The sequence below is a fragment of the Vulpes vulpes genome, chromosome 9, assembly GCF_048418805.1.
Source record: "Vulpes vulpes isolate BD-2025 chromosome 9, VulVul3, whole genome shotgun sequence".
NCBI lineage: Eukaryota > Metazoa > Chordata > Mammalia > Carnivora > Canidae > Vulpes > Vulpes vulpes.
In genome coordinates this window covers 509,316-533,485 of record NC_132788.1, presented here as the reverse complement: position 1 = coordinate 533,485, position 24,170 = coordinate 509,316, and the positions used below count along the sequence as shown (strand labels likewise).

At 60.2% G+C, this 24,170-nt stretch overlaps 1 protein-coding gene across 2 annotated transcripts in view; it reads right to left on the bottom strand.

The window, feature by feature from the left end:
* Positions 1–24,170, bottom strand: part of PASK (PAS domain containing serine/threonine kinase) — a 35,017-nt gene that overhangs the window by 8,775 nt on the left and 2,072 nt on the right. Inside the window, exons 2-13 of one of the 2 annotated variants that reach the window (XM_025987685.2) lie at positions 23,891–23,969; positions 16,679–16,850; positions 14,776–15,008; positions 14,217–14,387; positions 13,529–13,669; positions 12,933–13,067; positions 10,930–11,190; positions 8,740–8,908; positions 6,811–6,973; positions 2,270–3,933; positions 1,253–1,434; positions 849–1,016 (exon numbers count right to left, since the gene is read on the bottom strand). In XM_025987685.2, coding sequence (XP_025843470.2) covers positions 849–1,016; positions 1,253–1,434; positions 2,270–3,933; positions 6,811–6,973; positions 8,740–8,908; positions 10,930–11,190; positions 12,933–13,067; positions 13,529–13,669; positions 14,217–14,387; positions 14,776–15,008; positions 16,679–16,817 — 3,426 coding nt within the window. In that variant the 5' untranslated portion in view covers positions 16,818–16,850; positions 23,891–23,969. The remainder of the gene's footprint in view (positions 1–848; positions 1,017–1,252; positions 1,435–2,269; positions 3,934–6,810; positions 6,974–8,739; positions 8,909–10,929; positions 11,191–12,932; positions 13,068–13,528; positions 13,670–14,216; positions 14,388–14,775; positions 15,009–16,678; positions 16,851–23,890; positions 23,970–24,170) is intronic. The other variant, XM_072718929.1, reaches the window with a different exon arrangement.

Genomic DNA, 24,170 nt, shown 5'->3' with positions numbered 1-24,170 from the left:
CATGCTGATGCGCAGAAACGCTGCTAACCCTGCAGGCCCCGTGAACCCCGTGAAACACCGGCCAAAACACCCCCAAAAACCAGAAAACCAAAAAACAGATGTTACGAAATGTAAGTGAAAAAAAGAGATCCCAGTAAAAATACCAGCAAACCAAACTCAGCCGGGCGTCGGAGGAACACCATGAGGCGACCCAGGACTGGCTCCGTGGGCAGACGTCGTGCTGTTCCCTCCAGCGGCAAAGGGAACGAGGGCACGATCGTCTCAACAGGTGCCGCACAGGCGTCTGGCGGAGTCAACACTGTGCTTCCACGGACGCCTCCGGGAGCCGAGGACACAGCGGCGCCGCTGCGGGTCTCCATCCGGAGCAGAGCGCAGGAGCCGGGGCAGGAGCTGGGGGGGCCGGAGCGTGCCAGCTCCTCCGCACAGGGGCCCAGCCAGGTCCCTGCAGGACAGCGGCCACCAAGCCCCCAGGAACCCTGCGGGCCGGGACGGCGGTGGCCCCGACGCGACACAGGAACGGGGCGCAGCTGCGAGAGCCGCGGGGAGCGCGGGGAAGCCGCAGGCGTCGAAGGCCTGCGCAGGGCCACGCGGGACCATCACCATGTCAGTTCCTCGGTCACAGAACGCTCGGTGACGAGCGCAGCCCCAGAGGACCCGGGGGCGGGGGGCAGCAGACTCTCGGGCTGCGTCAGGGTGGCCACGAGCTCAGGACCCAGACGGTGCACCCGACCCGGGCCGGACCGCGCGGTGCTTCCCGGGACCCCCCTGCCCCGCGGCGCCCACGGAGCTCCCACGCAAAGGCGCTGACGCCACGGCTGCGTCAGGGCTGCGGCCCAGAGCCAACGTACCTCCTTGTTGGCCTCCTTATCCACCGCCGTCCAGACGAAGCCGAAGGCCCCGCTGCCCAGCGGGCTCAGCGTGAGGTACTTGTGGGAGTACGCGCCCTCACAGGCCGCCTGCCCCTCCAGCTCCACGGCCCTGGGGGCTTCTTCGAACCAGGGCTTGCTTCTCAGACCCTGGGGACGGGGACGGAGGGGCCTGAGGGACCACACGCGACCACAGGAAAGGAGGCAGCCGCAGGCAGACTCGTGTCACCGGGTCCCCCGCGCCCCCTGTGCCCCGCTGCGCTCCACGTGGGCCCAAGCAGCCCACCCGCCGACACCCGCCCGCACGTGAGGCCGTCGCAGCAGAAGGCCCAGCCCATAGGCAGCGCGGAGGAGGGCGCAGGGCGGCGGCCGGCGCAGGCACCCACCTCCCCGATGCTGGAGCCGGAGGCCTCGCACACGGAGTGGCTGGAGCCGGGCAGGCTGGCCAGCAGCAGGCGGGCGCGCGTGGCCGAGTCCCGGGGGCCGTGCAGCAGGTCTTTGACGAGCCAGCAGCAGAACAGGGTCGCCGCGCCCTGGAGCTCCACACGCTTCACCTCAAACTGCACACCTGGGAGGGGAGGGGCGGGGAGGGAGGGGAGGTCAGCACGACGCTTCCCAGGGAAGGACGCACACTCCCCGCGTGGGGCGGGAGGGGGAAAGGCCTGGAAGCCCGCCTCAACCCCCGCCCACCCGCCCACCCGCCGCCTCGGTGCCGGCTGCCAGGAGTGCGCGTGGCTCGGCACAACCACGCACGGGGACGCACGTGCGTACGTGGGTCTACACGGCCTCTGGGGCGGACACCGAAACAAGTGGGGTTATCCTTAGAGGGCGAGTACAGGTGACCTGAGGTCTCTGTGTTGGCACTTCTGCTGTTTCTACAGACCACACCGAGTACGGGCATCGCTTTCCAAAGCTGAGGAAAAAGCCTTGGTCGTCAACACTATGAATCAGCAGCAAGGAAACAGCTGGCCAACGTGACTCGGATCCGCTAAGGCGTCAGGAAAATAGGAAAGTACGACAAAGATAATCAGCCCCCAAGGGGCCCCTGACGCCGTCCTAGAGCGGAGCCGCCACCAGCAGCCTGGGCCCCAGCAGCGCATGCGGGGCGTCCACGGAGGCCTGGGCGGGGGATTCCGTCCCGGGATGCACGCGGCGGCTTCCAGGGAGGGACACAAGGCAGCCGGGACCTCAGTCCACCCTCCCCAGGCACCAGCACTCCCAACCCTGACTTTCAAGAGAGACTCATCACTGCAGCTCCCTTAACTCTTTTGCCAAAACCATTCACAGAGGGGAGGGGGTACAGCCCCGTCAGACCCCAGGACCGGGAGGCCCTGCACCCGGCCACGCTGCGCTCCAGCCCAGCCACCCATGGGCGCGACAGGGCACCGCCGCCCGGCACATACTCAGCTGCACTCCGTCCCGGTGGTAGCAGCTGCCGGTGTAGGTCCCCTCCTGGATCCCGTGCTGCGTGCACATGTCCCCGGGTGCCACCAGGCTGTCGTCTCTCACAGGCGTGGAGGTGACCTGGAAACTCAGCCTGGGCTCCTCTGACGGGCACACGTCCACGGGGCCAGCCTCCGGCGCGGGAAGCACGCACGGTGGGCTCTCTCTGCCGCGCCCTTCCCCGCGCTCCGAGGACTCCAGACAGGTCTCCGAGAGCTCCACTCGATCGGGCCCCAGACGGCTCTCGTGAAACTGCCGAGCCTCCCCGAGATGCAAGCACGTGCCGGTCAGGAGCAACAGCTCCCTCTCATCCAGAACATCCGGCCTCCGTCCGTGCAGACCACTCACGTCCACATCGGAGCCCGCCGGCGAGGCGGAGGGCGTGCCCACAAGCTCGGACGCAGCGCAGGAACAGGTGGACGAAGTTCCATCCGCCCACTCACTGAAACGCACTTCCTTGACGTTCCAGGAGAAGGAATTCCCATCGGCCTCCTGGGCCTGCACTGCGTCCAGGACCCCGGGGAGGTCTGTGGCCAGGGCATAGCAGGCGGAGGAGCTGCCCACGCGGCTGCAGAGGTCCCTGCCTCCCGGGTCACACAACGACACGGGGGGCGGGAGCGGGGGGTGCTCTGCCGAGGGCAGCTCACTGTAAGAGACACCCAGGGGCCCCACAAAGCTCAGTCTGGACAGCTGCTCCTTAAGCAAGCACGTCTGTATCTCCTCTCGGTCATTCTCCACAGCCACCCAGGGCTCATCCAGCGTCGGCATTGAGAACAGGAGTCGCGCTGTCCCAGGCGGGCTTCCTGGCTGCGTGCTCTGCTCGCCCCCATACCCAGGGTAGGGCATCGGGAGCCCCTCCACTGCCAGCTGGCCCGCGGCACGGGGCTCGGGCATGACGGAATCAGCCCGATGGTTGGAACTGCTGGCACTACTCAACCCTGTCCACTCTAGCTGAGCCTCCTGATAGAGGCCACACAGTTCAGCGTTTCTGCTCCTGCTCTCAGCTAGAGCTGGGGTCTCAGGTCCTCCGTGGGAAGCAAACGTCCATGTGACCACTGGGTCACACCTGCTTCTTCCCACAAGGTCCTGTCTGAGGCTCTCTGGAGCTGCAGGTTCCTCTTGCCCCAAGAGAGTGTTCCACTGGTCCTTGGGCGATGACTGCTGGTTATGGGCTGGTGGGCTTCCTCCTGGGATGTCTCGCTGGTCCCCGGGTGACGACTGTTGTCTCTGGGCTGGTGGGCTTCCTCCTGGGATGTCCTGCTGGTCCTTGGGCGATGACTGTTGTCTATGGGCTGGTGGGCTTCCTCCTGGGATGTCCTGCTGGTCCTTGGGCGATGACTGTTGTCTCTGGGCTGGTGAGCTTCCTCCTGGGATGTCCTGCTGGTCCTTGGGCGATGACTGTTGTCTCTGGGCTGGTGAGCTTCCTCCTGGGATGTCCTGCTGGTCCTTGGGCGATGACTGTTGTCTCTGGGCTGGTGGGCTTCCTCCTGGGATGTCCTGCTGGTCCTTGGGCGACGACTGTTGTCTCTGGGCTGGTGGGCTTCCTCCTGGGATGTCCTGCTGGTCCTTGGGCGACGACTGTTGTCTCTGGGCTGGTGAGCTTCCTCCTGGGATGCTTTCCACTCTGAGGATTGCAAAATGGATAACGTAGTTACTTACGGGCCACGGAAGAATAAAAGGAGAGATCACATGGACACCCCTCTGTTAGAGGTGAGTACAAAGCATTTAACACCATAAACTGTGACCACCTCACAGATTAGCAAAGATGACACTGAGTGCCCAGGACCATACGCTCAGGGCTCCGATCAGCAGTCTCATTTCACAGCGAGTGGGGCTCCCTGACAGCGTGCAGCCAGCCTCTACCCACTCACAAGGTGCCCTGGGGAGGTGTGGGAACAAAGGAGAGAGATTTGAGCGTTCTGTGCACCGGGCAACGTTGACCTGTGACTGGCTACAGATGCCATCGGGAGTCACAGCCGACAGGAAACAGAAGCTGGCACAGGGAGGCGGCCACGGAGGGGAGGGGGTGCTCACTGGTTCCTAAGAGCCGATGTGAGCCCACAAGCATGGTGAGCATGAAGGCCACTGAGGAAGGGGCTACCTCAGAGCCCAAGGGCGACAGCAAAGCCAAGGGCCCTGGGTGGAGACCCCACCCCTGCAGCTGGCGGGTCACTGTGGCCCCACCAGACATTGCCGCTGAGCTCCAGCCTGGGGGCAGCCCCAGGCCTGACACCAGCAGCAAGACCAACAGAACGTGGCTGTGCCCTGCCTCGCTGGGGGCGGACGTGCCGGTGATCTGCTAACATTATACCAGAGGTCTGTAAGGAGGCACAAGGGAGGACCCAGCACAAGGACAGGTTCCACAGAAGGAGCTGTGAGTGGGGCTCTGAGGAACAGCAGCAGTTCCCTGGGGACACTGCAGGGCGGGACAAGGGTGTGTAAAGGCCAAGGTCATCTACGGCTCACTACATGGATCTCTATCCATCCACCCCAAGCCAGAGACCAGCCCTGTGCCGGCCCCCAGGGAACAGAAAGGTCTCAATCCCCTTTCTAAGCAGTGTGGCCAACCCCTCCACGGTGGGCACATGGGGTCAGGCCCCAGGGGAGTGCAGGCAGCTCCTCCACGGTGGGCACTCGGGGTTAGGCCCCAGGGGAGTGCAGGCAGCTCCTCCACGGTGGGCACTCGGGGTCAAGCCCAGGGCCAGGGTAAGGCAATCTTCCAATGTGGGCCTGTGGGGTCGGGCCAGGGCAGCACTGCACCTGCATCCCATCCCTCACGTCCCCAGCAGCCAGGTGTTGCAGGGTCACTAAGTTCTGCCCACGGTAAGGTGAGGAAGTGGTAAGTAGGCTTCTGAGAGAGCGTTTAAGTACAGGGGAGGCTCCTCTCCTCCCTCCTGCCCTCCTCTCAACTGCCCAAGCTGGCACCCGGCAGGGCCCCCAGCAGGGGAGCTGTGGGAACCTGAGACGCCCACCAGCTTGGCTCAGGGGTGCTTCACTCGAGGTCACAACACCTGATCTACAGTCTCACGACCCACTTGGCTTCATTATCAACTGGCTATAAGCCCGAGTAAGGCTGAGCTCCCAGGGCTCCTGGGACAAGTGGGAGGATCAGGAGCCAGCACCACCCCAGGCCCAGGGACACAGGACACTCCCTCCGTCATGCTTCTGACCTGCCTTCCCACCTCCCCGTCTCACTGAGTCAGCTCATTTTCTGCTAAAGGGTATTTCTTAGGGATGAGCCCTCAAGTCTTTGCAATGTTTGTTGAGTGAGTGATGAGTGGGAAAGCAAGGGAATGAGCGAGTAACGAGAGAATGAATGAGTCAGTAAGTAAACGAGCGAGTGCCGAGTGAGTGAATGAAGGAGGGAGTAAGTGAAGGAGTGAATGAATGAGTATATGCGTGAGCATGTCAGCGAGTGAATAAATGAGGGAATGAATGAGTGAATAAGCGAGGGGTGAGGGGGATCCCTGGGTGGCTCAGTGGTTTGGCACTTGCCTTCAGCCCAGGCTGGGACCCCGGGGTCCCAGGATCGAGTCCCACATCAGGCTCCCTGCATGAGCCTGCTTCTCCCTCTGCCTCTGTCTCTGCCTCTCTCTCTCTCTCTCTCTCTCTCAGGAATAAATAAAAGAAATCATTAAAAAGAAAAAAAAGGGGGGAAGGGGTGAATGAGGGAGTGAATACAGGAATGAGTGTGTGCCTGCATGAGTGAGGGAGTGAATGAGCGTGTGTGGAAGTGAGCGAGTGAAGCAGCACAGTCACGGCTCCTGACCGGGGCGCTGGGCTGGCGCCAGAACTCGAGCGCACCACGGCCCATCTGAGAGCCGCCAGGAGCCCAGCCCGGCTGGGACCCCCAGCCCCGAGCCTCGCAGGGCTCCCTCCAGGGAGGCACCGGGACTGTCACTTTTTACTGTTACGCTGCTGCACTTGGGGAAGAAAAATGCACATATTCAGGTATATTTTTTAAATAATTTCAAGAAAACTGAAGAACATAACAACGTGGAGAAATCTCACAAACTGATGAGCAAAAGGAGCCAGACATAAGGGACCGCCCAAGTCAAGTTCAAGGACAGGCCCCCCTGACCCCCGTGCTGCCCCGGGGCCCAGAGGGCACAGGCGACAAGGACCACGGGCTGCACGCACACCCGAGGCTTGGCGGGCCAGCGCGGACCACGCGAGCCTCCTCTCGGCTCCCCTGCCATTTCCACGTTTTCCAGTGTGAACCTGCTCTACTCTCAAGACAGTACTTTGTTATTCAAAAATGCACAAAGGAAACGAATACAAACGATTTTTAACACGGAAGGTTGGGCTTCCATCAGTTCCCTGGAGCCCCCGTTTCCTGCCCCACAGGACGGGCACCAGGGCAGGGCACGCGGGAGACGAGGCGCCCCGCAGGGGCCCAATGCCCGGACGGCAGCGCCCCAGCTGCAGCACCGGGACTCGCAGGTGCTCGCGGGCCCCCCGCCGCCCTCACCTCCACACCGCGCCTCCCTCCACGACTTACCCCGAAGTTGGAGTCGGCAGACGCAGGAGGGAAGGGGGGAGGTGGTCTCCAGGGTCCGCGGCAGCCGGGGTGCCCACGACGGCTTCCGGGGCCCCCCCTCGCTCCGGGGCCTCGCCCTGCGGCTGAACGCGGTCTCCGGCGAGCGTGCCGCCAACCCTTGGACCTGGCCGGGACAGTAGGAGAGGTGGGTCCCGACCGCGGCACACCTGCCCAGCAGGCCTCCTCCCCTCCTGGGACCCCATCCCAGAAACCCCGCCAGCCGCTGTCCGCGGGGCCTGGGGCCACCCACCCCCCCGCCACCCCGCAGCCCCCGCCCGCCCCTGCTGCGTCCCGGGCCCCGGCTCCAGTCACAGGGGCCCACGAACACGGGCGCTGGCGCGAGGGCCTCCCCAGGGCTCTGCTCCCACTCCGGGTAAAAACCAAAGTCCCCGCCGTGACTCCCACGGCCCTGCGGCCCGACTCCTGATGCCCTCGCCGGGGCCCCTGGGGAGAGGCCACGGCCACACCTGGAACTCCTCTGTGCCCGAAACGCCGCTCCTGCCTCCTCGGTGCTTCACGGAGAGCCACCTCCACAAGGGGCCCTCCCCAGCGGTGGGCCCTGACACCCCACGTCCCCCCGCTTTGCTTCTCTGCACCTATGCCCGCATGTCACCGCCCCCTACTGGCTCTGGGGCGGGCACAGCGCAGGGTGACCGGGTGGGAGCCGGGAGCCTGCCCCTTAGGGCCCTCAGAAAGAACCCCCGCCCTGGCCGGGGGCAGGCTGCCCACCTTTCCAACGGGCATTTGCACCACCGCAAACAAGCACTCATCCCCACGAACCCAGGAGCGCCACTTCCAAGGATTCACCCTGAGGGGACACAACTCTCATCACTGCCCCCTTCCCGCCGTTTCCTACAAAGAACATGCATTAAACACGCACACAGACGGAGGACCTGGAATCGTGGATAAAGAGGAAGGGGAATGTGACCTAGTGCTGGAGAAAGAGCCAGGAAAAGGGAGAGTCACCCAGACCGGGCGCAGGACACCCCGCCGAGAACGCCGGTCGCCGAAGCGCGTCAGAGCCCAGCGAGGCAGCCTTTAAAACAGAACGCCACAACCCGACCTCTAGGGCCCCCACTGCGACCTGCGGGCACGGGCCCTGGGGGGAGGAAATCTCCTGCAGAGCCCGGGAAACTGCGCGGCCCTCTTCCTGTCAATGACTGTCAAGCCCAGGGAGGTGTACAAACAGCAAGTCCGCCTTCCGGTGACCGCACAGGGCCGGGACAGCCCCCAAGACAGCCCCGAGACACGCGATGGCTGATGCTTGCCGCTCCCCAGCTGCCCCCTCCCGCAGGAGAGCAGAGACCGGGCCACGAGGGCCGCACGGTCAGCGTCAGCCCCGCTGGGCGAGGACTACGGGGAGCGGGGGGGGGGGGGGGGGGGGGGCGAGCGGGGAGCACTCCCGAGGCAGAACTGGGGAGCAGCTCCTCCTTGCTCCTTGTCCACAGAAAGACGAGCAGCAAGGGGGCGGCCAGGCGGCCCCAGTGTCTTCCCAGGAGCACAGCCACCAGCCCTGCAGCCCTGTGGCCCGGTGCTCCAAAGCCACTGCGGGACCCTTGAGGGCAGGAGCTGTGCGCCCACAGTCTTCACGCACCTGGCACCTGGGACGCTCACGTGCTGGGGACTTGGAATACTATTAAATGCTAAGTTAAAAGGTGGAAAAACATGATGAGCACGTATCGCTAGGACGGTTTAACTTAGGGGTTACTGGGATAGGCTACATAAGGCCGCACACATCGACTGGCCAACAAGTGACTTGTGTCTTTGATACAGGCACCTGGTGACAAGAAAGCCCCCGGGAGCCTCTCTGTGCTCCCAGGCGTCCCATCCCTTCGCCCCGAGGCAGGGGGCTGCCTGTGCGGTGCACCTGGGAGAGGAGGCAGGGCATACCTGAGGCCGCGCCAGCCAGGTTCTGGCCCTGCCAGGGGCCCGCACTTGTCTCCCCGGGCCTGCTCTGGGTGCCGATATCCAAGCGGTCGGCCAGGTCTGGCAGTGGTAAGGAACCGTCACACACAAGGTCCATGTAGTGGTAGAAGCCGGGGATCAGGAAAGTGATGTTCTAGAAAGCAGACAGTGGAGAGGGTGCACGCTGACCCACAGGGCCGTCCCCCCATCTGATCTGGGGAGACGACGAAAACAACGTGAGCAAGTCTCTGCACGAGGTTAGCAAAGACTCCAGGTCTTACTCCTTTCCACCGACCCACAAAGCCCCACTGACACTCAATGTGGAATTCATGATTTTTTCCATTTTCTTATGAAAGAAACAAAATTAACGACCCTGATGCTACTTACACCAACACCTCCGTGTCTTCCAAGCAGATGTCTGGCCTTGGCCCCATGTTGCCCTTAGGCCTGAAAGCCACGTTTGCAAACCTCACCTTCCACAGCTCACAGGCAGTGACAGGTGCCCAGTGCAGGGGCAAGAGGTCCTCGGCACATGAAATCGGCCCCTGGGATCCAGCAGGTGCCTCAGCACGAGGGTCCCAGGCCCAAAGCCGCAAGGACTCGCGCTTTCTCTGAACCCACGTGTGAGCCCTTCTCCCAGACGGTGCCCGCAGCCGTGTGAATCCAGAACACAGTCCGACGTCGGAGGCAGGGCGCCTCCACCCCACAGACTCTCTAAAAGGGCCCGTGCCCCCAACATTCCTGCAGGAATCACTTGTCCAGAAATCACACTAAGGGCATTTTCATTAACTTCAATCAGAGCTTGCCTTCATTTAACTAAATCTTAGCGTATCTGCTCGTTACTATTTCAGAGAGGGACTTGTTTTTGGAGCCTCAAGAGGTTAAATGTCGGGCAGCCCGGGTGGCTCAGTGGTTTAGCGCCGCCTTCCGCCCAGGGCGTGACCCCGGGTCCCAGGATCGAGTCCTACGTCGGGCTCCCTGCATGGAGCCTGCTTCTCCCTCTGCTTGTGTCTCTGCCTCTCTCTCTCTCTCTCTGTCTCTCAATAATAAATAAATAAAATATTAAAAAAAAAAGGAGGTTAAATGTCTGGCTGACTGTCACTGGGTCTGGGGTCAGCCCCACTGAGAATGACAAGAGGGGACTCTCCCTCCACATGCAGCAGCCCGTGGGGAACAGGGCACCCAGTGAAAGGCTGCAGGCACTGAAGAGCCAAGCCGGCCGGGCGCACGGGCACAGGGGCCGTTGGGTGTCAACGTCGACACAGCACGCAGCGGCCTCTCCTTCCCCCGTGTGCCCCTCCCAGGACCCAGGAGGACCCTGGGACCATCCCAGGAGGGGCACACCACGGCTGCCCTTGGAGCTTGGCCCTCAAATGACACACGGGCTCCCGACACCAGCCCCAGCCACAGTCCCGGCCAGCCAGACACGTGAGCGGACGCAGCCCTGGAGGACGCCAGCCCTGGCGGACACCACACGGAGCCCATGAGCCATCCTGCTACACTCAGCCCAAAGGGCCAATCTGTGACCTAAATACAAGATTGTTCTGTCTCAGGCACCAGGCCTATGGTGCTTTGCAGCAAGATACCGACAGCTCTGGCTCGGCAGTCTCAGATACAAACGGGGCAATCAACACCCGGACGGGCCTGGCTCTCGCTGTGAAGACCCCACCCACCCACCACCTGTATTCAAGAAGTTCAGAGAAAGCTCACGCCAAGGAAGAAGTTTATAGAAACACCGTCCTCTGACCCCGACCACACCTCAGGCCCTCCCATGATGGCCCCTAGCGCAGAGGTGTGGATAAGCCCCCACCTCTGGGTGCAGAACAAATCTGCACGGTTGTGACGTACACACTCGTCCGACACCTAAGACCAGACCTTGTTCAGAACAGGTTTCCAGGCCACAGCCCTTCCCCCTCCTGGCACAGAACACAGACGAGGCTCTGGAGACAGTCCCGGGGTAGGGGTGGGGGGTGGGGGGGTCACTGAGTGCTCAGTGGGGGTCCTGAGAAGCGAGAGCCAGTAGTGAGAATGGTGCCCAGCATTCCCCCGGGGAAAGCCAGTGGGCCAGACCAGGAGACAGGGAGGTACCAGGCCTGCGACAGGCACACGTCCTCACTGCGAAAATGGACCGGACCCCGCAGGGGAGCGCAGGCCGGCCGCCCAGGGAGGACCCACCTTGCCCAGGAGCTCCGTCCTCCCGTAACCGAACAGCATCAGTGCAAAGCTGTGGTTGATGCCGTAGATGGTGCCGTCGGGCAGGAGGGTGATGAGGCCGCTGATGGTGGAGAACACCCAGACGGATGCCGAGTAACTGCACTCGAGGACTGCCCTGCTGCCTCCCACCGCCTCGCCGCCACCCTCAGATTTCAGTTTTAAGCTCAGCGGGAAGGTGGTGCCATCTTTGGCTCTCCCAACAGACCTCTGGATCTTGAGATTCTGGAAGAAACACACGCTACTGAGCTGACGGCAGCATCTCACGCGGCCCAAGCCGAGTCTTTGTAGCTTTAGACTTGAGCCCCCCCTACACGTCCCGGGGAGCGTGCCCCGACCCCCTCACTCCCCACACGGCTCCTCCTGCCCCAATCTCCCTGCACCCCACCTGCGCCCCAGGGAAAGCAGAGCCCTGGCGAGGAGCTGTGTCCGGGGAGAGCCAGCCTAGGAGCTGCTCCCCACTCCACAAGGGCCTGAGGGCCGCACACACCAGGGCAACCAAGAAAAGGGCAAGGTGTGTGTGCCCACCCTGCAGGGAGGGAGGGCCAGCATGTTTCTCCCCGCCCTCCACCTTGGGCCCCACCTCCACGGAGGGCCCCAGCCCCCAGCCTGCGGGCCAGTGGCTTCCTGCTGTTGCCGACCTCTGGGTGGCCTGGCCATGCCCCATCTGCCTCCTCAGCACCTCCATCACCCAAAAAACCACATCCTTGCCCTATTTCCCTGCCTTAAATACCTGGATTAGATCTGATTCCGAGTAAATTGTGACCAAGGCAGCATCCTAACCAAAGGCGTTGAGATGGCACACCAGCCCAGGGTTGTGTGTCAACCCCCGCCCCCAATCCCACCTGCCCCTTTTAGGGTCTACCCTGGGGGACAGGAGATCAGAAGGGGCCCCTGGGCGGGGGTGGCCCTGAAGGCAGGGGAGCTTGCACTCCACCAGCACAGCGCCCCGGATAGGGCCGGGACTCAAAGACACCAGGCTCCCCACACCAAGTCCCAGGGGTCCTACGAGGAAGAGGGTGCAGAGTCTGTCTCTGCTTGCTGCTGGGGTGTCCGGAGCCCCCGTTCGGGGCCATCACAAATGTGCTGCTGAGAACTCGCTCACATGCACCTCCTGGCACACACCTCTCTTGGAAGAAGAGACCCTAGGGTGGGTCTGAGGTTTGCCTACGTTCAGAGGGAGCAGACGCTGCCGCACAGGCTCCCAGAGCAGTTGTGCCAACGGATGCTCCCACCAGCTTGGGGACAGAGAAAAGGACATAGAGACAATGAGCTCAGGGGCCTCGGGGGCTCCAGGTGAGCTACAATGCTTGAAAGTGGCAGATGAGCAGCTCAGAGGACGGGCTTGGCCTCAACCCAGCCAGAGAACCAAGGAGCGTCTCTGGACATCCCAAAAGAATCTCGGATGCCGTCTCAGCAGATGATTTGGGCAAAAATCAACCGTCTAGTATGATTCTGCAGGGTCACCGGGGTGTGACATCAGCTGGATTCACCGCAACGTGGGCCACGCGTGTGAAGGCTGCACGCAGTAGGCAATGGGGCACCAAGAGGCTGGGAACCTCCGCCCACCAACCCCAAGCCCCCAGGCCCCCAGCGCTGCCAGCCCTCCGCCAGCTGCCTGTCACCCTGCCTGCAGGGGACACCTGCCCTCAGCTGTCCTCCTGCCCCTCAAGACCCCCAGACCTCTCAGTAAAGAGACATCCCGCAGGCAATGCCCGCTCCAGGCTCCAGGGGGAGGAGCGAGCAGACCGGGTGGCCGGGTGGAGAGCTGCACAGGCTCTGACCCGAGGTCAAGGCTTCGGAGCCCAGACAGCAGTGAGTGGACCGGGTCCACTGTGCACGCACGCTCCTGCCGCCAGGATCACCAGCCTAAGAACCCAGCGGGCACCGAATGGGCAGACGTCAGCAGCCACGGGGCCCCAGGCACAGCGGCGAGGTGTGGCGGTCAGGGGTCCTCAGGGGCCTACCTGTGGGACGGGCTCGCCGGGCGGGGGGAGCTGCACAGAAGGGATCAGGTCTGTGACGCGCTGCCCGAGCACCTCCTCACTGGACATGAACCCATGCAGGAGAGCAAAGGGGCTGTCGCACGACGTGATGGTTCCCTGGGAGAAAAACCCAGCATTTTTAAGCATCACGATAAAAACCCCTGGCACTTCCGCTGCAAACGTCGTTGAACACCAAGCCTTCAGGCTGCAAGCAAGGCCGTCAGCAGCGCTCCTCGGGCAGAAGTGCAAGCAGCGGGCACGCTCCTGAGGTCATCACCTCCTGCGGCCGGAGGCACCCAGATTATCGATTTCTCAAAGCCTCCCGTGAAGCCCGGCAGCCCCCGCTCCGATGGCTCTACACGTGCTACCCTGCTGACACCCTAAAACAATCCTAGGAGCGGCTCGGTCACATCCCAGCTTTCGATGGGAGGCTGCAACCCTCGCCCAGCTGCACACATGGGGAGGGGGTACAGCGGGGGGGGACCTCTGACAGCCCCGAAGGCAAGAGGCGGGCGAAGGCCGCTGGGAGAGGCGACACACGGTCAGCTCCCTGCGGCTGGGACACCAGAGGCACTCACGTCGCTTTGGAAGGTGACCCAGGCCGACACCCGCTCCACAGGCTCCAGCACGACCACGCAGCACGGGCCGCGCTCCTGCTTCACCTTCTTCATCCACACGGACACCGGGATCTTCTCCCCGCCACGGCTCACGACGTCCACCTGCGGGAATGCACAGCCTCGCACCCGGCCCTCCGCGGAGCCCAGGCCGCCCGCCTCGCGTGGGACCTCCGTCTCTGAGCGGACGTTCCTCAGAAGAGAGGGCGTTTTCATCAGCTTCCTCGGGGGGTGGGGGGACAGTGTCATTTCTTCAGGAAACAGACACCAACTGGGATGAATCCTGCATTCTCGTCCTCACTATCGCCAGTCCCTCGGACAGTGGCTTTTCGGAAGCAGCAGGCACATCGAACCCCCTTCGGTGCCTGGGCTGAGGGCTCGGCATCTAACACGCAGCTCAACCCGCCAACATCCCAGCTGGCGGTCACACAGGGAGGACCACAGGGAGGACCACTGCCCCGGGAGACCCTGCCAGCCCTGCCAGCCCGCAGGGGGAACGCCGAACACAGGAGATTCAGGGGTGCCGAGCGTAAGACCCGAGCAGACCGGCAGCGCCCCGCGCCCAGCCAGCACCCGCCCACGGCCACGCTCCTCCTCCCACGCCCGCATGGAGGGAGGCCGCGGCAGCGCAGCCCCAGAGCCCCGCACTCACCACGGTGCCGAACACGACTGCGGCGCGGCCGTCGGCCTCCACGTGCTCCTCGCTGAGGGCCTTCGCCACGTCGGAGTCCGGCTTCAGGAAGAACCGCGTGAGCCGCTGGCCGATCAGGGCGTGGCTGCTGTGCCCCAGGAGCTGGCACGCCTTGTCGTTGGCCACCAGGATCTGGGGCGCAGAGAGGAGAGGACGGAGCGTCACCGGCAGCGAGGAGGGCACGGCCCAGAGCCCCCTCCTCCGGCGGCCTGCGGTTGGCGGGTCCTAACCCCCGGGAAGGAGAAACGCCTGCGCCGCGACTGAACCGGCCTGTCCTTCGGCTGCCGAGACGAGCCCCACGACGTCAGGACACGGAAGCCTGCATGGCCCCGCGCACGTAAACGCCCATCCCGCCCATCAGCCCTCAGCTGTGAGTACCCGGCCCTCCCGGTGGAGCCGAGGCCCCGGCAAGCACAGGGGAGCGACCGTATCCCTGTCCCGATCCTCTGCCTTGATGCCAGGAGCCCATGTGTTCTGCGAGATTCGGGCGCACGGCAGGGTCACGACCCCAAGCAAATACCTCTGTGGTCTTGGCGTCCACGGTGAAAACGGCCTTGTTCGGGTTGCACACAGGGGCGGGGAGCAGGGGCGTGGACCACCCCGAGGACAAGCCCCGCAGCAGCGAGCAGCAGGACATGCTGCCCAGGGACCCGGCCGGTTCCGTCTGCTCGGGCGCCACCAGGCAGTGTAGTTTGCTCGTGCAGATGTTCTGGGCAGCCAGGGACGACAGGCAGTAGGCGCTCCATCTGTCCTCTGGGAAGAAAAGCAGCGGCTCTGGGCCCCACGAGGCTGCCGAGGGCTCGCTTCTCACACACGCAGCCCTGCTCTCAACGCTGCACAGGGTCCCAGGCTCACGTCAGCCGGCAGGGCGCGCCCGGCGTGCGTCCAGCACCCCCGGCGCCGTCCAGCCACACGGACTCCCGGCCCACAGCAGACGCACGGCCCACGCGCGGCGTTCCCGCGTGGACACTCCGATGTCCCTTCCCACCCACCCCGAGGGCTGCTCTCCTGTGTCCTTACAGACCCACAGCCCCTCCAGCTACCACCCTGCACTCGTTCCTGGAAAGTCTCCCATCCAGGAGCTGCCTGCGGTCCTGACCAGGCTCAGCACACACCCCTCCAGAAGGTCTGCTCTCGGCGACACGTCCACTGGGTCCCGAGATGCTCAGCCCCGTGGCCAGTTCTCAGCACTCACCCGGCCCCAGCCCTCAGCAGCGCTGGGAGGGGGGCTGCTCCCACCTCCCAGACCACCTGCCCTTGGCCGGCTCCCTATCCCCCGCACCTGCCTGACCTCTCACCACCGGAAGACCCCAGGCTCGGGCCCACGGCCTCCCCTCCACCCCGCCCACCCCTGGGTGGCTGCGAACACACTCCGCACGGGAACGCGCTGCTCACCCCACACTCACAGCCCTACCCTGCCTCTGCACCCTCCCATCTCAGTAAGTGGCAACTCCATCCTTCCAGCGGCTCAAAACCCAGACAAGAACAACTTTTCCCTCCTTTCCCCTTCTCAGTTCACAGGCCCACCCTGGGCCATTCTCTGAGCCTGGAAACTGCATGGCCATCTGCTCGGCCCTCCTCCTGCCATGCTGCCCCAAGCTCAGCTTGACCCTTCTAGCGGCACAGGACAGGCACTGCGACCCCGGCTCTGCCCCTGCTCCCCACGCAGAGAGCGGGAAGCCCACGCTCCTGAGGGCAGCTGCCTGGCTGCCTCAGAGACCTGCCCCGTGGAAACTCTGGCCCTCGCCAGGAGGACCCAGCATCTTCTTCCCTCTGAACACTCCCACCCTGTGCTCCCAGGTTGGTGTGGGAGCTGGGCTCCAGCCCTCCTCTTCCTCCTCTCCTCCTCTCCTCCTCGGCAGCCACTTCCCCCTGCTCCGAGCCTCCTTGTGGTCCTAACACACTTCCCATGTCCTAGGTCCACCCAGCTGCAGGCCTACACCTGCTATCTCCTAAAGCACCCCTCAGACAACGAGCCTCGAGCTCTGGAGACACTGAACGACCTGGAGAAACGAGCAAGTGAGTGGTCAGGAGGTGCCTCAACATCTCAGGCAGCTCCAGGAAGCAGGCGGCCCTCAAACCTGCGTGACTCGTCTGCATCCGGGAGGAAAGCACGAGCCTGCAATGCAGTCTGTAAAAAATTACTGAACTAAATCACCAAAACTGTATCTCACTTGCACGGCAGCCGCACCCAGGACTGTGCCCCACAAGCTCTGCAGCAAGGAGAGGCTCAGGCCTAAGAATCACAGCAGCACAAATGCAGCCCGACAGGGTCCCACCAGCATCTTTACCAGCACACACGGGCCACCTCCTCCCTGACAACAGAAAACTTGACCAGAGCCTCCAGCTCCTCCTCCTCGTCACTTCCACTTTCGACACTGATGCCCATGGTGCCCGGGGGGGGGTGGGGTGGGGGGTATTACCAGAGAGGGCCGTCCTGCTCTGGCAGAGCTTCGAAAGCCCATTCCTTCTGCTCAGGTGTCTGTGGGCCGAGGACAGGGACTCGCTGGGCTCACAGGTGGTCTGTGCAGCCAGGCTCTCAGGGGGGCCTCCGTCCTCCATCAGGAGCCACCAGGCCAGGGGATCGACCGTCAACTGGAAGACAAAGTGAACCCGATCAGCACTGGCAACAGGACAGTGGTTTCACCAACGAGCCCCTCTCCAGGTTGGGTGCAGCTCAGCCCCGAAAGGCTCCCACACACCCAACCACCATGCGGGCCAGGACCTACGGTGCACGGCCAGTGGACCTCAGTCCTGCTAAAAGGAGCTCTCCCAGAGAAATGCAGAGGAAGAGATGGGAAAGAGAAGGAAACAGGGAAAGAACAGAACAGGGTATGAAGGGGCCGTGACGGAAGGCCAAGGCTGCAGCTCCGCACAAACCGAAGTAACTCCCCGGCCAAGAACCTTCCCACTGCCCCGAGCACCTGCCAGCCGGTGAGGCTCTGCGCGGCCCCAGCCTGCACCAAATCCGGTGGTTGGTTCTGACCAGCTGCATCCAGAAACAGCAAGGCAAAGCCAAGGTAGAGAGTCTGGAGGTGGGCCTGGCACCAGAGATTGGGGTTTTTAATTTTTTATTTTCTTTCTTTTTTTTTTTTTTAAGATTTTATTTATTTATTCACGAGAGACACAAAGACCCAGGCAGAGGGAGAAGCAGGCTCCATGCAAGGAGCCAGATGCAGGACTCGATCCTGGGACTCTGGGGTCACGCCCTGGGCCAAAAGCAAATGCTCAACCACAGAGCCACCCGGGTGCCCTAACTTTTTATTTTCTAAGTACTAGTAGATTTGCAAGCAGTTAAGGAAAAAAATACAGAAAAATCTCAGGTGTCCTTCAGTTTCCTCCAGCAGTGACATCTTGCATAATCACCATCTAGAGGCCCAGCCACGGGCCTTGATGAGGTCAGGAGTCCGAGGTGCCAGGGCAAGGCACCCACCCCGCACCTGGGAGCCCTCCCCACCATCACCTTCCTAGTACTTGGAACCCAGTTTTGAGACCCACATGGGCCTCTTCCCCCATCAGGGCTCCATCACGGGCACACACAGGCCCAGCTGGGGAGCTGCCTTTGCAGGGAAGACCAAGCTTCGCTTACCAGGACGGACCTGCTACGGAAAGAAGGGGGGTGCTGGCCCTCCCCAACCACCACACTGAAACAAGGAGCACCGAGGAGGCCCAGACCACCAGTTAGTTCTCTCCTGGCTTTAGGTCATCGTGAAGATTCACCACCAGGACAGGAAGGCAGGGGGCTTTGACCATTAACAGTCTGGGAGCCAATTCATAATTGTGCATACGGTGACGACAGCATGGGGCCTCGTGGAGGCTCACGCCCCAGGCCCCTCAGCTGGGAGGGCCCGGCGGACGCTCCCCTCAGCCGCCAGCTCCCGAGCATGGGGGCGCCGGGCTCCCCAAGGCGGACAGTAACTGGAGGCCCTGCTATCACTAGCACGGAAGGATGCTTAAAACACGCCAAAGAGGGATCCCTGGGTGGCGCAGCGGTTTGGCGCCTGCCTTTGGCCCAGGGCGCGATCCTGGAGACCCGGGATCGAATCCCACATCGGGCTCCCGGTGCATGGAGCCTGCTTCTCCCTCTGCCTATGTCTCTGCCTCTCTCTCTCTCTCTCTCTCTCTCTTTGACTATCATAAATAAATAAAAATTAAAAAAAAAAAACACGCCAAAGAGCTACTCAAATGGAGATCAGTACAGCAGGGAAACAAAAAGACAACAGGACATCATCCACTTGAGAAACGGACCAAGGTCTGTCGAGGAGCCCGGCACACCGTGAAGATCAATGGGAACCGAGCAGTGTTCCCCAGCACGCGAGGGCCAGGCAGCCGTGGCCTTCCAGCTCCAGCTCCCGTTTCTGCAAAATGTGAATAAGGACAACGCACACCTCACAGCGCTCGGGCGAGGACCCACGGGCTAAGCTGGGCCTGCAAACGATAAATGCCAAACAGCTGTGAGCTGCCAATTTTAAAAAGGATGAGCGTCATCATACCGGGGTAAAGTTGCATCCCTGTGACTCACCGTGCACGAAAATTAGTTCCAAGTGGATCTAAAGACAAAAGATGAAAGTTCTGGAAAAAATAAAATAAAATGAAGACTACGATGGTCTGGATAACTTTGGAGTGGCCCCCGCCCTTCAGAGCAGCTAGGGCTCATGGAGAATATAGGTCCGCGGCATCTCGGAGCTGCTGAGAGTGAGACACACACTTGGGAAGATAAAGGTGCACACGAGCTGGAGCTGGAAACGTGAGAGTCACCCTCAGGGGCGGGGGCTCCCCTCAGAGAAGTGGGGCGAGGAGGGGAAGTGTGGCCTCCGGGCAGGAGCAGGGCCCTTGCTATAAAGCAATCTTCCCAAAAGCAAAGCAACCTCAATACAGGTTTCCAAGAGCAAGACCAACCACATACGCTCCCCTCCAGGGGTGCAGACAAGGAAACAAGCTACCTTCAGGGAGTCTACAGAAAAATAAAACAGGTTCAGACACGTGAGAACATCAGATATTAGAAATACCTGTGCACGTGTTTAAGCTGTGAAAGATGGGAGTCACAAAAGTGAGCAGGACAAGGGTTTCCCAAAAACAACTTCATATTGAAAGAACCCAACCAGCTTCTTAAAATTAACTTTTTTTAATTGCAGCATTAAAAGAAAAATGCATTTGCAATTTAAACTTTCCCACAAAGATCTCTAGGCCCAGATGGCTTCACTGATGAATTCTATCAAAATGTTTAAGAAGGAAATAATATCAATACTAGACAAACTCCAGAAATTAAAAATAGGCGGAGCACATCCAGCCCAGGGTTTGAGGCCAGCATCACCCCGACACCAAAACTGGACAAAAACATGGCTAGAAAAAGAGACCGCAGACCAATAACTTTCGTGAACAGAGATGCAGAAATCCTCCACAAAATGTCAGCAAATCCCCCAGGGCAATGTGGCAAAAGAATTCACTACAACCAGGTGGCGTTTATCGCAGCAATAAAAGGTTTAACCTTTGGAAATCAGTCAACACAATTCACCGGATCAACAGGCTAAAGAAGAAGAAAAAAAAGGAAAAATCCCACAATCATAGCACGTGAATTGATGTGAAAAAAGCATTTGACAAAATCCAACACCCCCTTCCTTCGTGGGAAAAAAACACTCAACAGAAGGAGAGAACGTCCTCCAGTGCCCCAGAGCGTCCAGGAAGCGCCAGCGCGGGACGCGCACCTTCCAGGGTCAGGAGCGGGCGGGGAAGCCCATCTGGCCTCTTCTCCGGGCACCGGGCACCGGGCACCGTCCTGGGGGCAGAGCCCGCACACAGAGACAAGAGGAAGTAAAAGGCACATACGCTGGAAACCGCGGCACAAGGTGACGGGGTCAGATCATGCACAGGTGACGGGGTCAGACACGGAGCCAGGGCTAGGGCTTTCCTAAGCAGACGGACAACCACACGTTTTTTTCTCTGGGGCGTGGAGGGTAAAGGTTTTAAACAGACGCCGCGGAGGAAGGCTGAGGACCACAAGGAAGCGCCTGGGAAAATGTTCGGCGCCGCCAGCCCGGGAAACGCGGTCACACCGACGGGAGCTGCCTACACCCGCACGCGGGGCCGCGGTTGCCAAGGGGGAAGCACAGGCTGCGGGCCAGGAGCGGGAACCGTGGGGAGGGACACACCGCGCTGGGCGGCCGCCCGCCTGTCCCCCCGGGCCAGGTGATCGCACCGGTTCCCACGCAGGAAAGCGCACAACCGCGTGGGCTTCCATGGAAACGTGGACGACCTTATTCAGAACAGCCCCCAACCGGAAACAAGCCAAATGTCCCCCCACAGGCGAAGAGATAAGCCAGTCAAAGCACAGCCACGCAGAGAGCCCTATGCCCTACTCGGCAACAGGAAGGCACGCCCGGGAGGCAGTGACGGCTCGCGTGGGTCCCAGGGCCGAGCGGCTGCCAGAGCACACGTCCTGCGGGATGCCGACCTCGGGCCCCATCAGGGGCAGACCCTAGGGGCAGATCGCGGCCCCTGACCACCCCCCAACCCCACCCCCGCGTCCCCAGGGCGGGGACTGACTCAGCACAAAGAAGCCTGAGACTGGAGGCCGGGATGGCTGTCCACTCACCTGCGCCGCGGGTGTCCGCGGGTGTGCGCTCAGCACCTGCCGCTCCCTGAACTGGGCACTTAACATCCGCACGTTTCATTGTCTACATCATCTCAATAAAGTTGAATTAGGGAAGAGATACAGAGAGAACCGAACACCCACGTGGGGAGAGGAGAGGAGCGAGAGCGAGCAACCCTCCATACGCAGGGAATCCACAGATGTGAGAGCCTGAAAGGAAGCCGTGGTGAGCTGCGTGTGCGTGTGCGTGTGTACATGTGTGTGTGCGTGTGCGCGCGCGTCTGGGCGGGAATAACCAAAGCAACCAAGGGAACAGATGCGGCCCGCCCGGGCCTGCACAGCTACCAGCACCGACCCCGGGCTGCGGGGACAGTGCCTCCCCGGGACACCCCACCGGCGCCGAGCGGGGGATGCTCAGCCAGCGCCACGGGCAGCCAAGAAACCGCTGAAGCAGAGCGAGCACAGCGAGCACACGCCCCACGCACGAAGCAACATCTGGGACATCAGGGACTTCACCTGTGAAGCCCAAAACAGTAAACTTCCAGAAGAAAATTAGACTTTCTCTAAGACTTCGGGCAAGGAAGGTTTTCTTCAGTGAGACACAAAAACCTCTAGCTGTAACATAGGGTGATAAATTTAACATCAAAGATTGTTTGTCGGATCCCTGGGTGGCGCAGCGGTTTGGCGCCTGCCTTTGGCCCAGGGCGCGATCCTGGAGACCCGGGATTGAATCCCATGTGGGGCTCCCAGTGCATGGAGCCTGCTTCTCCCTCTGCCTGTGTCTCTGCCTCTCTCTCTCTCTCTCTCTCTCTCTGTGTGACTATCATAAATAAAAATTTAAAAAAAAAAGTTTGTTAAAAATATCACAAACAAAACAATATTAAACCCCAAACTGGGAGAAGGTATCTGCCACATATACAACCAGGAAATTAATACTCAGGATACTTTAAAAGGTCAATAACTTAAAATTAAAAAAATAATAATATAGATACACACAGTTCCATGGAAAAATGGAAATAAAAATTTCACAGATGAGGAAGAGGCTTTGCTTTATCAGCATAATCATGACAATGTCACACCTACTAAATCAGCAAAACCTAATGATTCTAACAATATAAAATATCAACACAAATGTAGATCAATAGGAACTCTAACAGGGACACCGGGGTGGCTCAGCGGTTCAGCACCTGCCTTCGGCCCAGGGCGTGATCCCAGGGTCCTGGGATCGAGTCCCACGTCGGGCTCCCTGCATGGAGCCTGCTTCTCCCTCTGCCTGTGTCTCCGCCTCTCTCTGTCTCTCATGAATAAATAAATAAAATCTTAAGGAAAAAAAAAGGAACTCTAACAAATTAATATAATGTCTGCAGAAAATAATTCTGGTCATATACTAACCTACTAGGACAGTATATTCTACTCTTAGGTTTATAGTCTAGAAGATCCTTGCACATATACAGCAATGTTCAGGGCAGCCTGGCTCACAATGGCAAAAGAAAAAAGGAAGAAAAGAAAAAAGAACACTCATCAACAAGTAAACAGTTTCAAAATTCTGGTATATTCATGTAACGAGTTATAACAATGAAAACAAACGTTCTACACATGAGGACAAATCTTAGCGATATAAGTGAAAAAAATCAAGTCACAAAAATTCCCTTTTTACACTGCCCCACGTAAATACATTGTTGAGGGGACACACAAACCTTGGGCAGGTTCCCACTGAGGGCCCAGAGGCAAGCTGGGATGCAGGACGGCAGGACGGCCCGGGGTCTTTCCGTTCCTAATGTGGGCAGTGGGCTTAACTGTGTTCACTTCACTGTTACGATTCATGACTGACGTCGCGTCTATCCTTTTGAGTGAATCGATCAGCATGTACTAAAAGGTTAGGAGGTGCTCTCTACACACATGTATCTATCCAGGGCGGGATGGCTGGAAGAGCAACAGCTGATTATGACCCAAAAGGGTAGGAAGCAAAAGAGAAATTGAATAACTACTAGAATGTGTTGCTTTCTTTCTCTCGGCATCGAAATAGACAAATTATTTTTATTATTTTTATTTTTTTTAAAGATTTTATTTGTTTACTTATTCATAGAGACACAGAGAGAGAGAGAGAGGCAGAGACACAGGCAGAGGGAGAAGCAGGCTCCACGCAGGGAGCCCGACATGGGACTCGATCCCGGGACCCCAGGATCACACCCTGGGCTGCAGGCAGCACCAAACCGCTGCACCACCAGGGCTGCCCAACAAATTATTTTTAAAATAAGTAACAACACGATCATAGTTTCATTTCTACTTCTACAACCAACCTATCAACAAAGCACAGAGACTTGACTATAGCCTCAAACTACTCTGTGGACATTACAGAGCTTTAATTTGTAAAAAAAAAACAAAAACATGACTCTTCAGACTACATTGTAAGTTTACTAATAAGTACATTGTAAATACTATAAAAGTTTACTTTGTAAAAGTAACAAGAAAAGGGAGAGGAGTTAAGGCCAAGTTGGTCTTTCCTGGGAAGCTGGGGACAAGCCCGTGTCTAAAGCTGACAAATCAAGGAGTGGACGTAAGAAAGCTGAATCCTTTTCCCCTTTGTGTCTTCTGTGCCCTGAGCCGGGTCCACACCGCACCCCACATCCCCACCACGGGGGACCGGGGCCTGTGCAGAGCCACCCGGGGCCTCCAGCTCCACAGGCACAGGCCGGCTTCATGCGGCCTTACATCGCTCTGCTTTGCGCAGGTTTAATTCCTATGTGAGCCAAAAACACAGGCCAGTCCAGCCCTAAGTTTTTATAATAGTTTTTCTGGGTTTGGGTTTTTTTTTTTTGTACCAGCTCTGGGGGCCTCCAACGCCTACCCAGGGATGCAGCCGGGACTTTTTCCCAAATACTGATTTTATAGGGCTCTGTGGCTGGGAGCAACACGACCACACATGCGGTGTCCAAGGAGCACTCCAGGGTGGGGGTGAGGGTGGGGGCTACACCCAAACAGGCAGGAAACAGGGGTGGAAAGATGGAGAGGGGAACCCGTAGACCAAACGTGGCACAGCACCGACCTAGATTTACTGGGTGATGCAAGGGAATGAAGGGTGTCAAGACCGCATCCGACTGTCGCGCTCAGGCCGCAGCCTTCCTCTGGGAAAAGAAGAGACGATTGAGCATAAAGCCAGGTTTGAGGCAGCCCGGCGGAGACGACAGCACAGCAGTGGGTGCGCACACAGATCTGTGCAGGGGGGTGTGGGGGGAGGGGAGAGCCGGGGGTAGAGAGGGGGGGTGGAGGGGAGGGTGGAGGAGGGTGGAGAAGGGGGGGAGGGAGAAGAGATCTGGGGGTGGTGG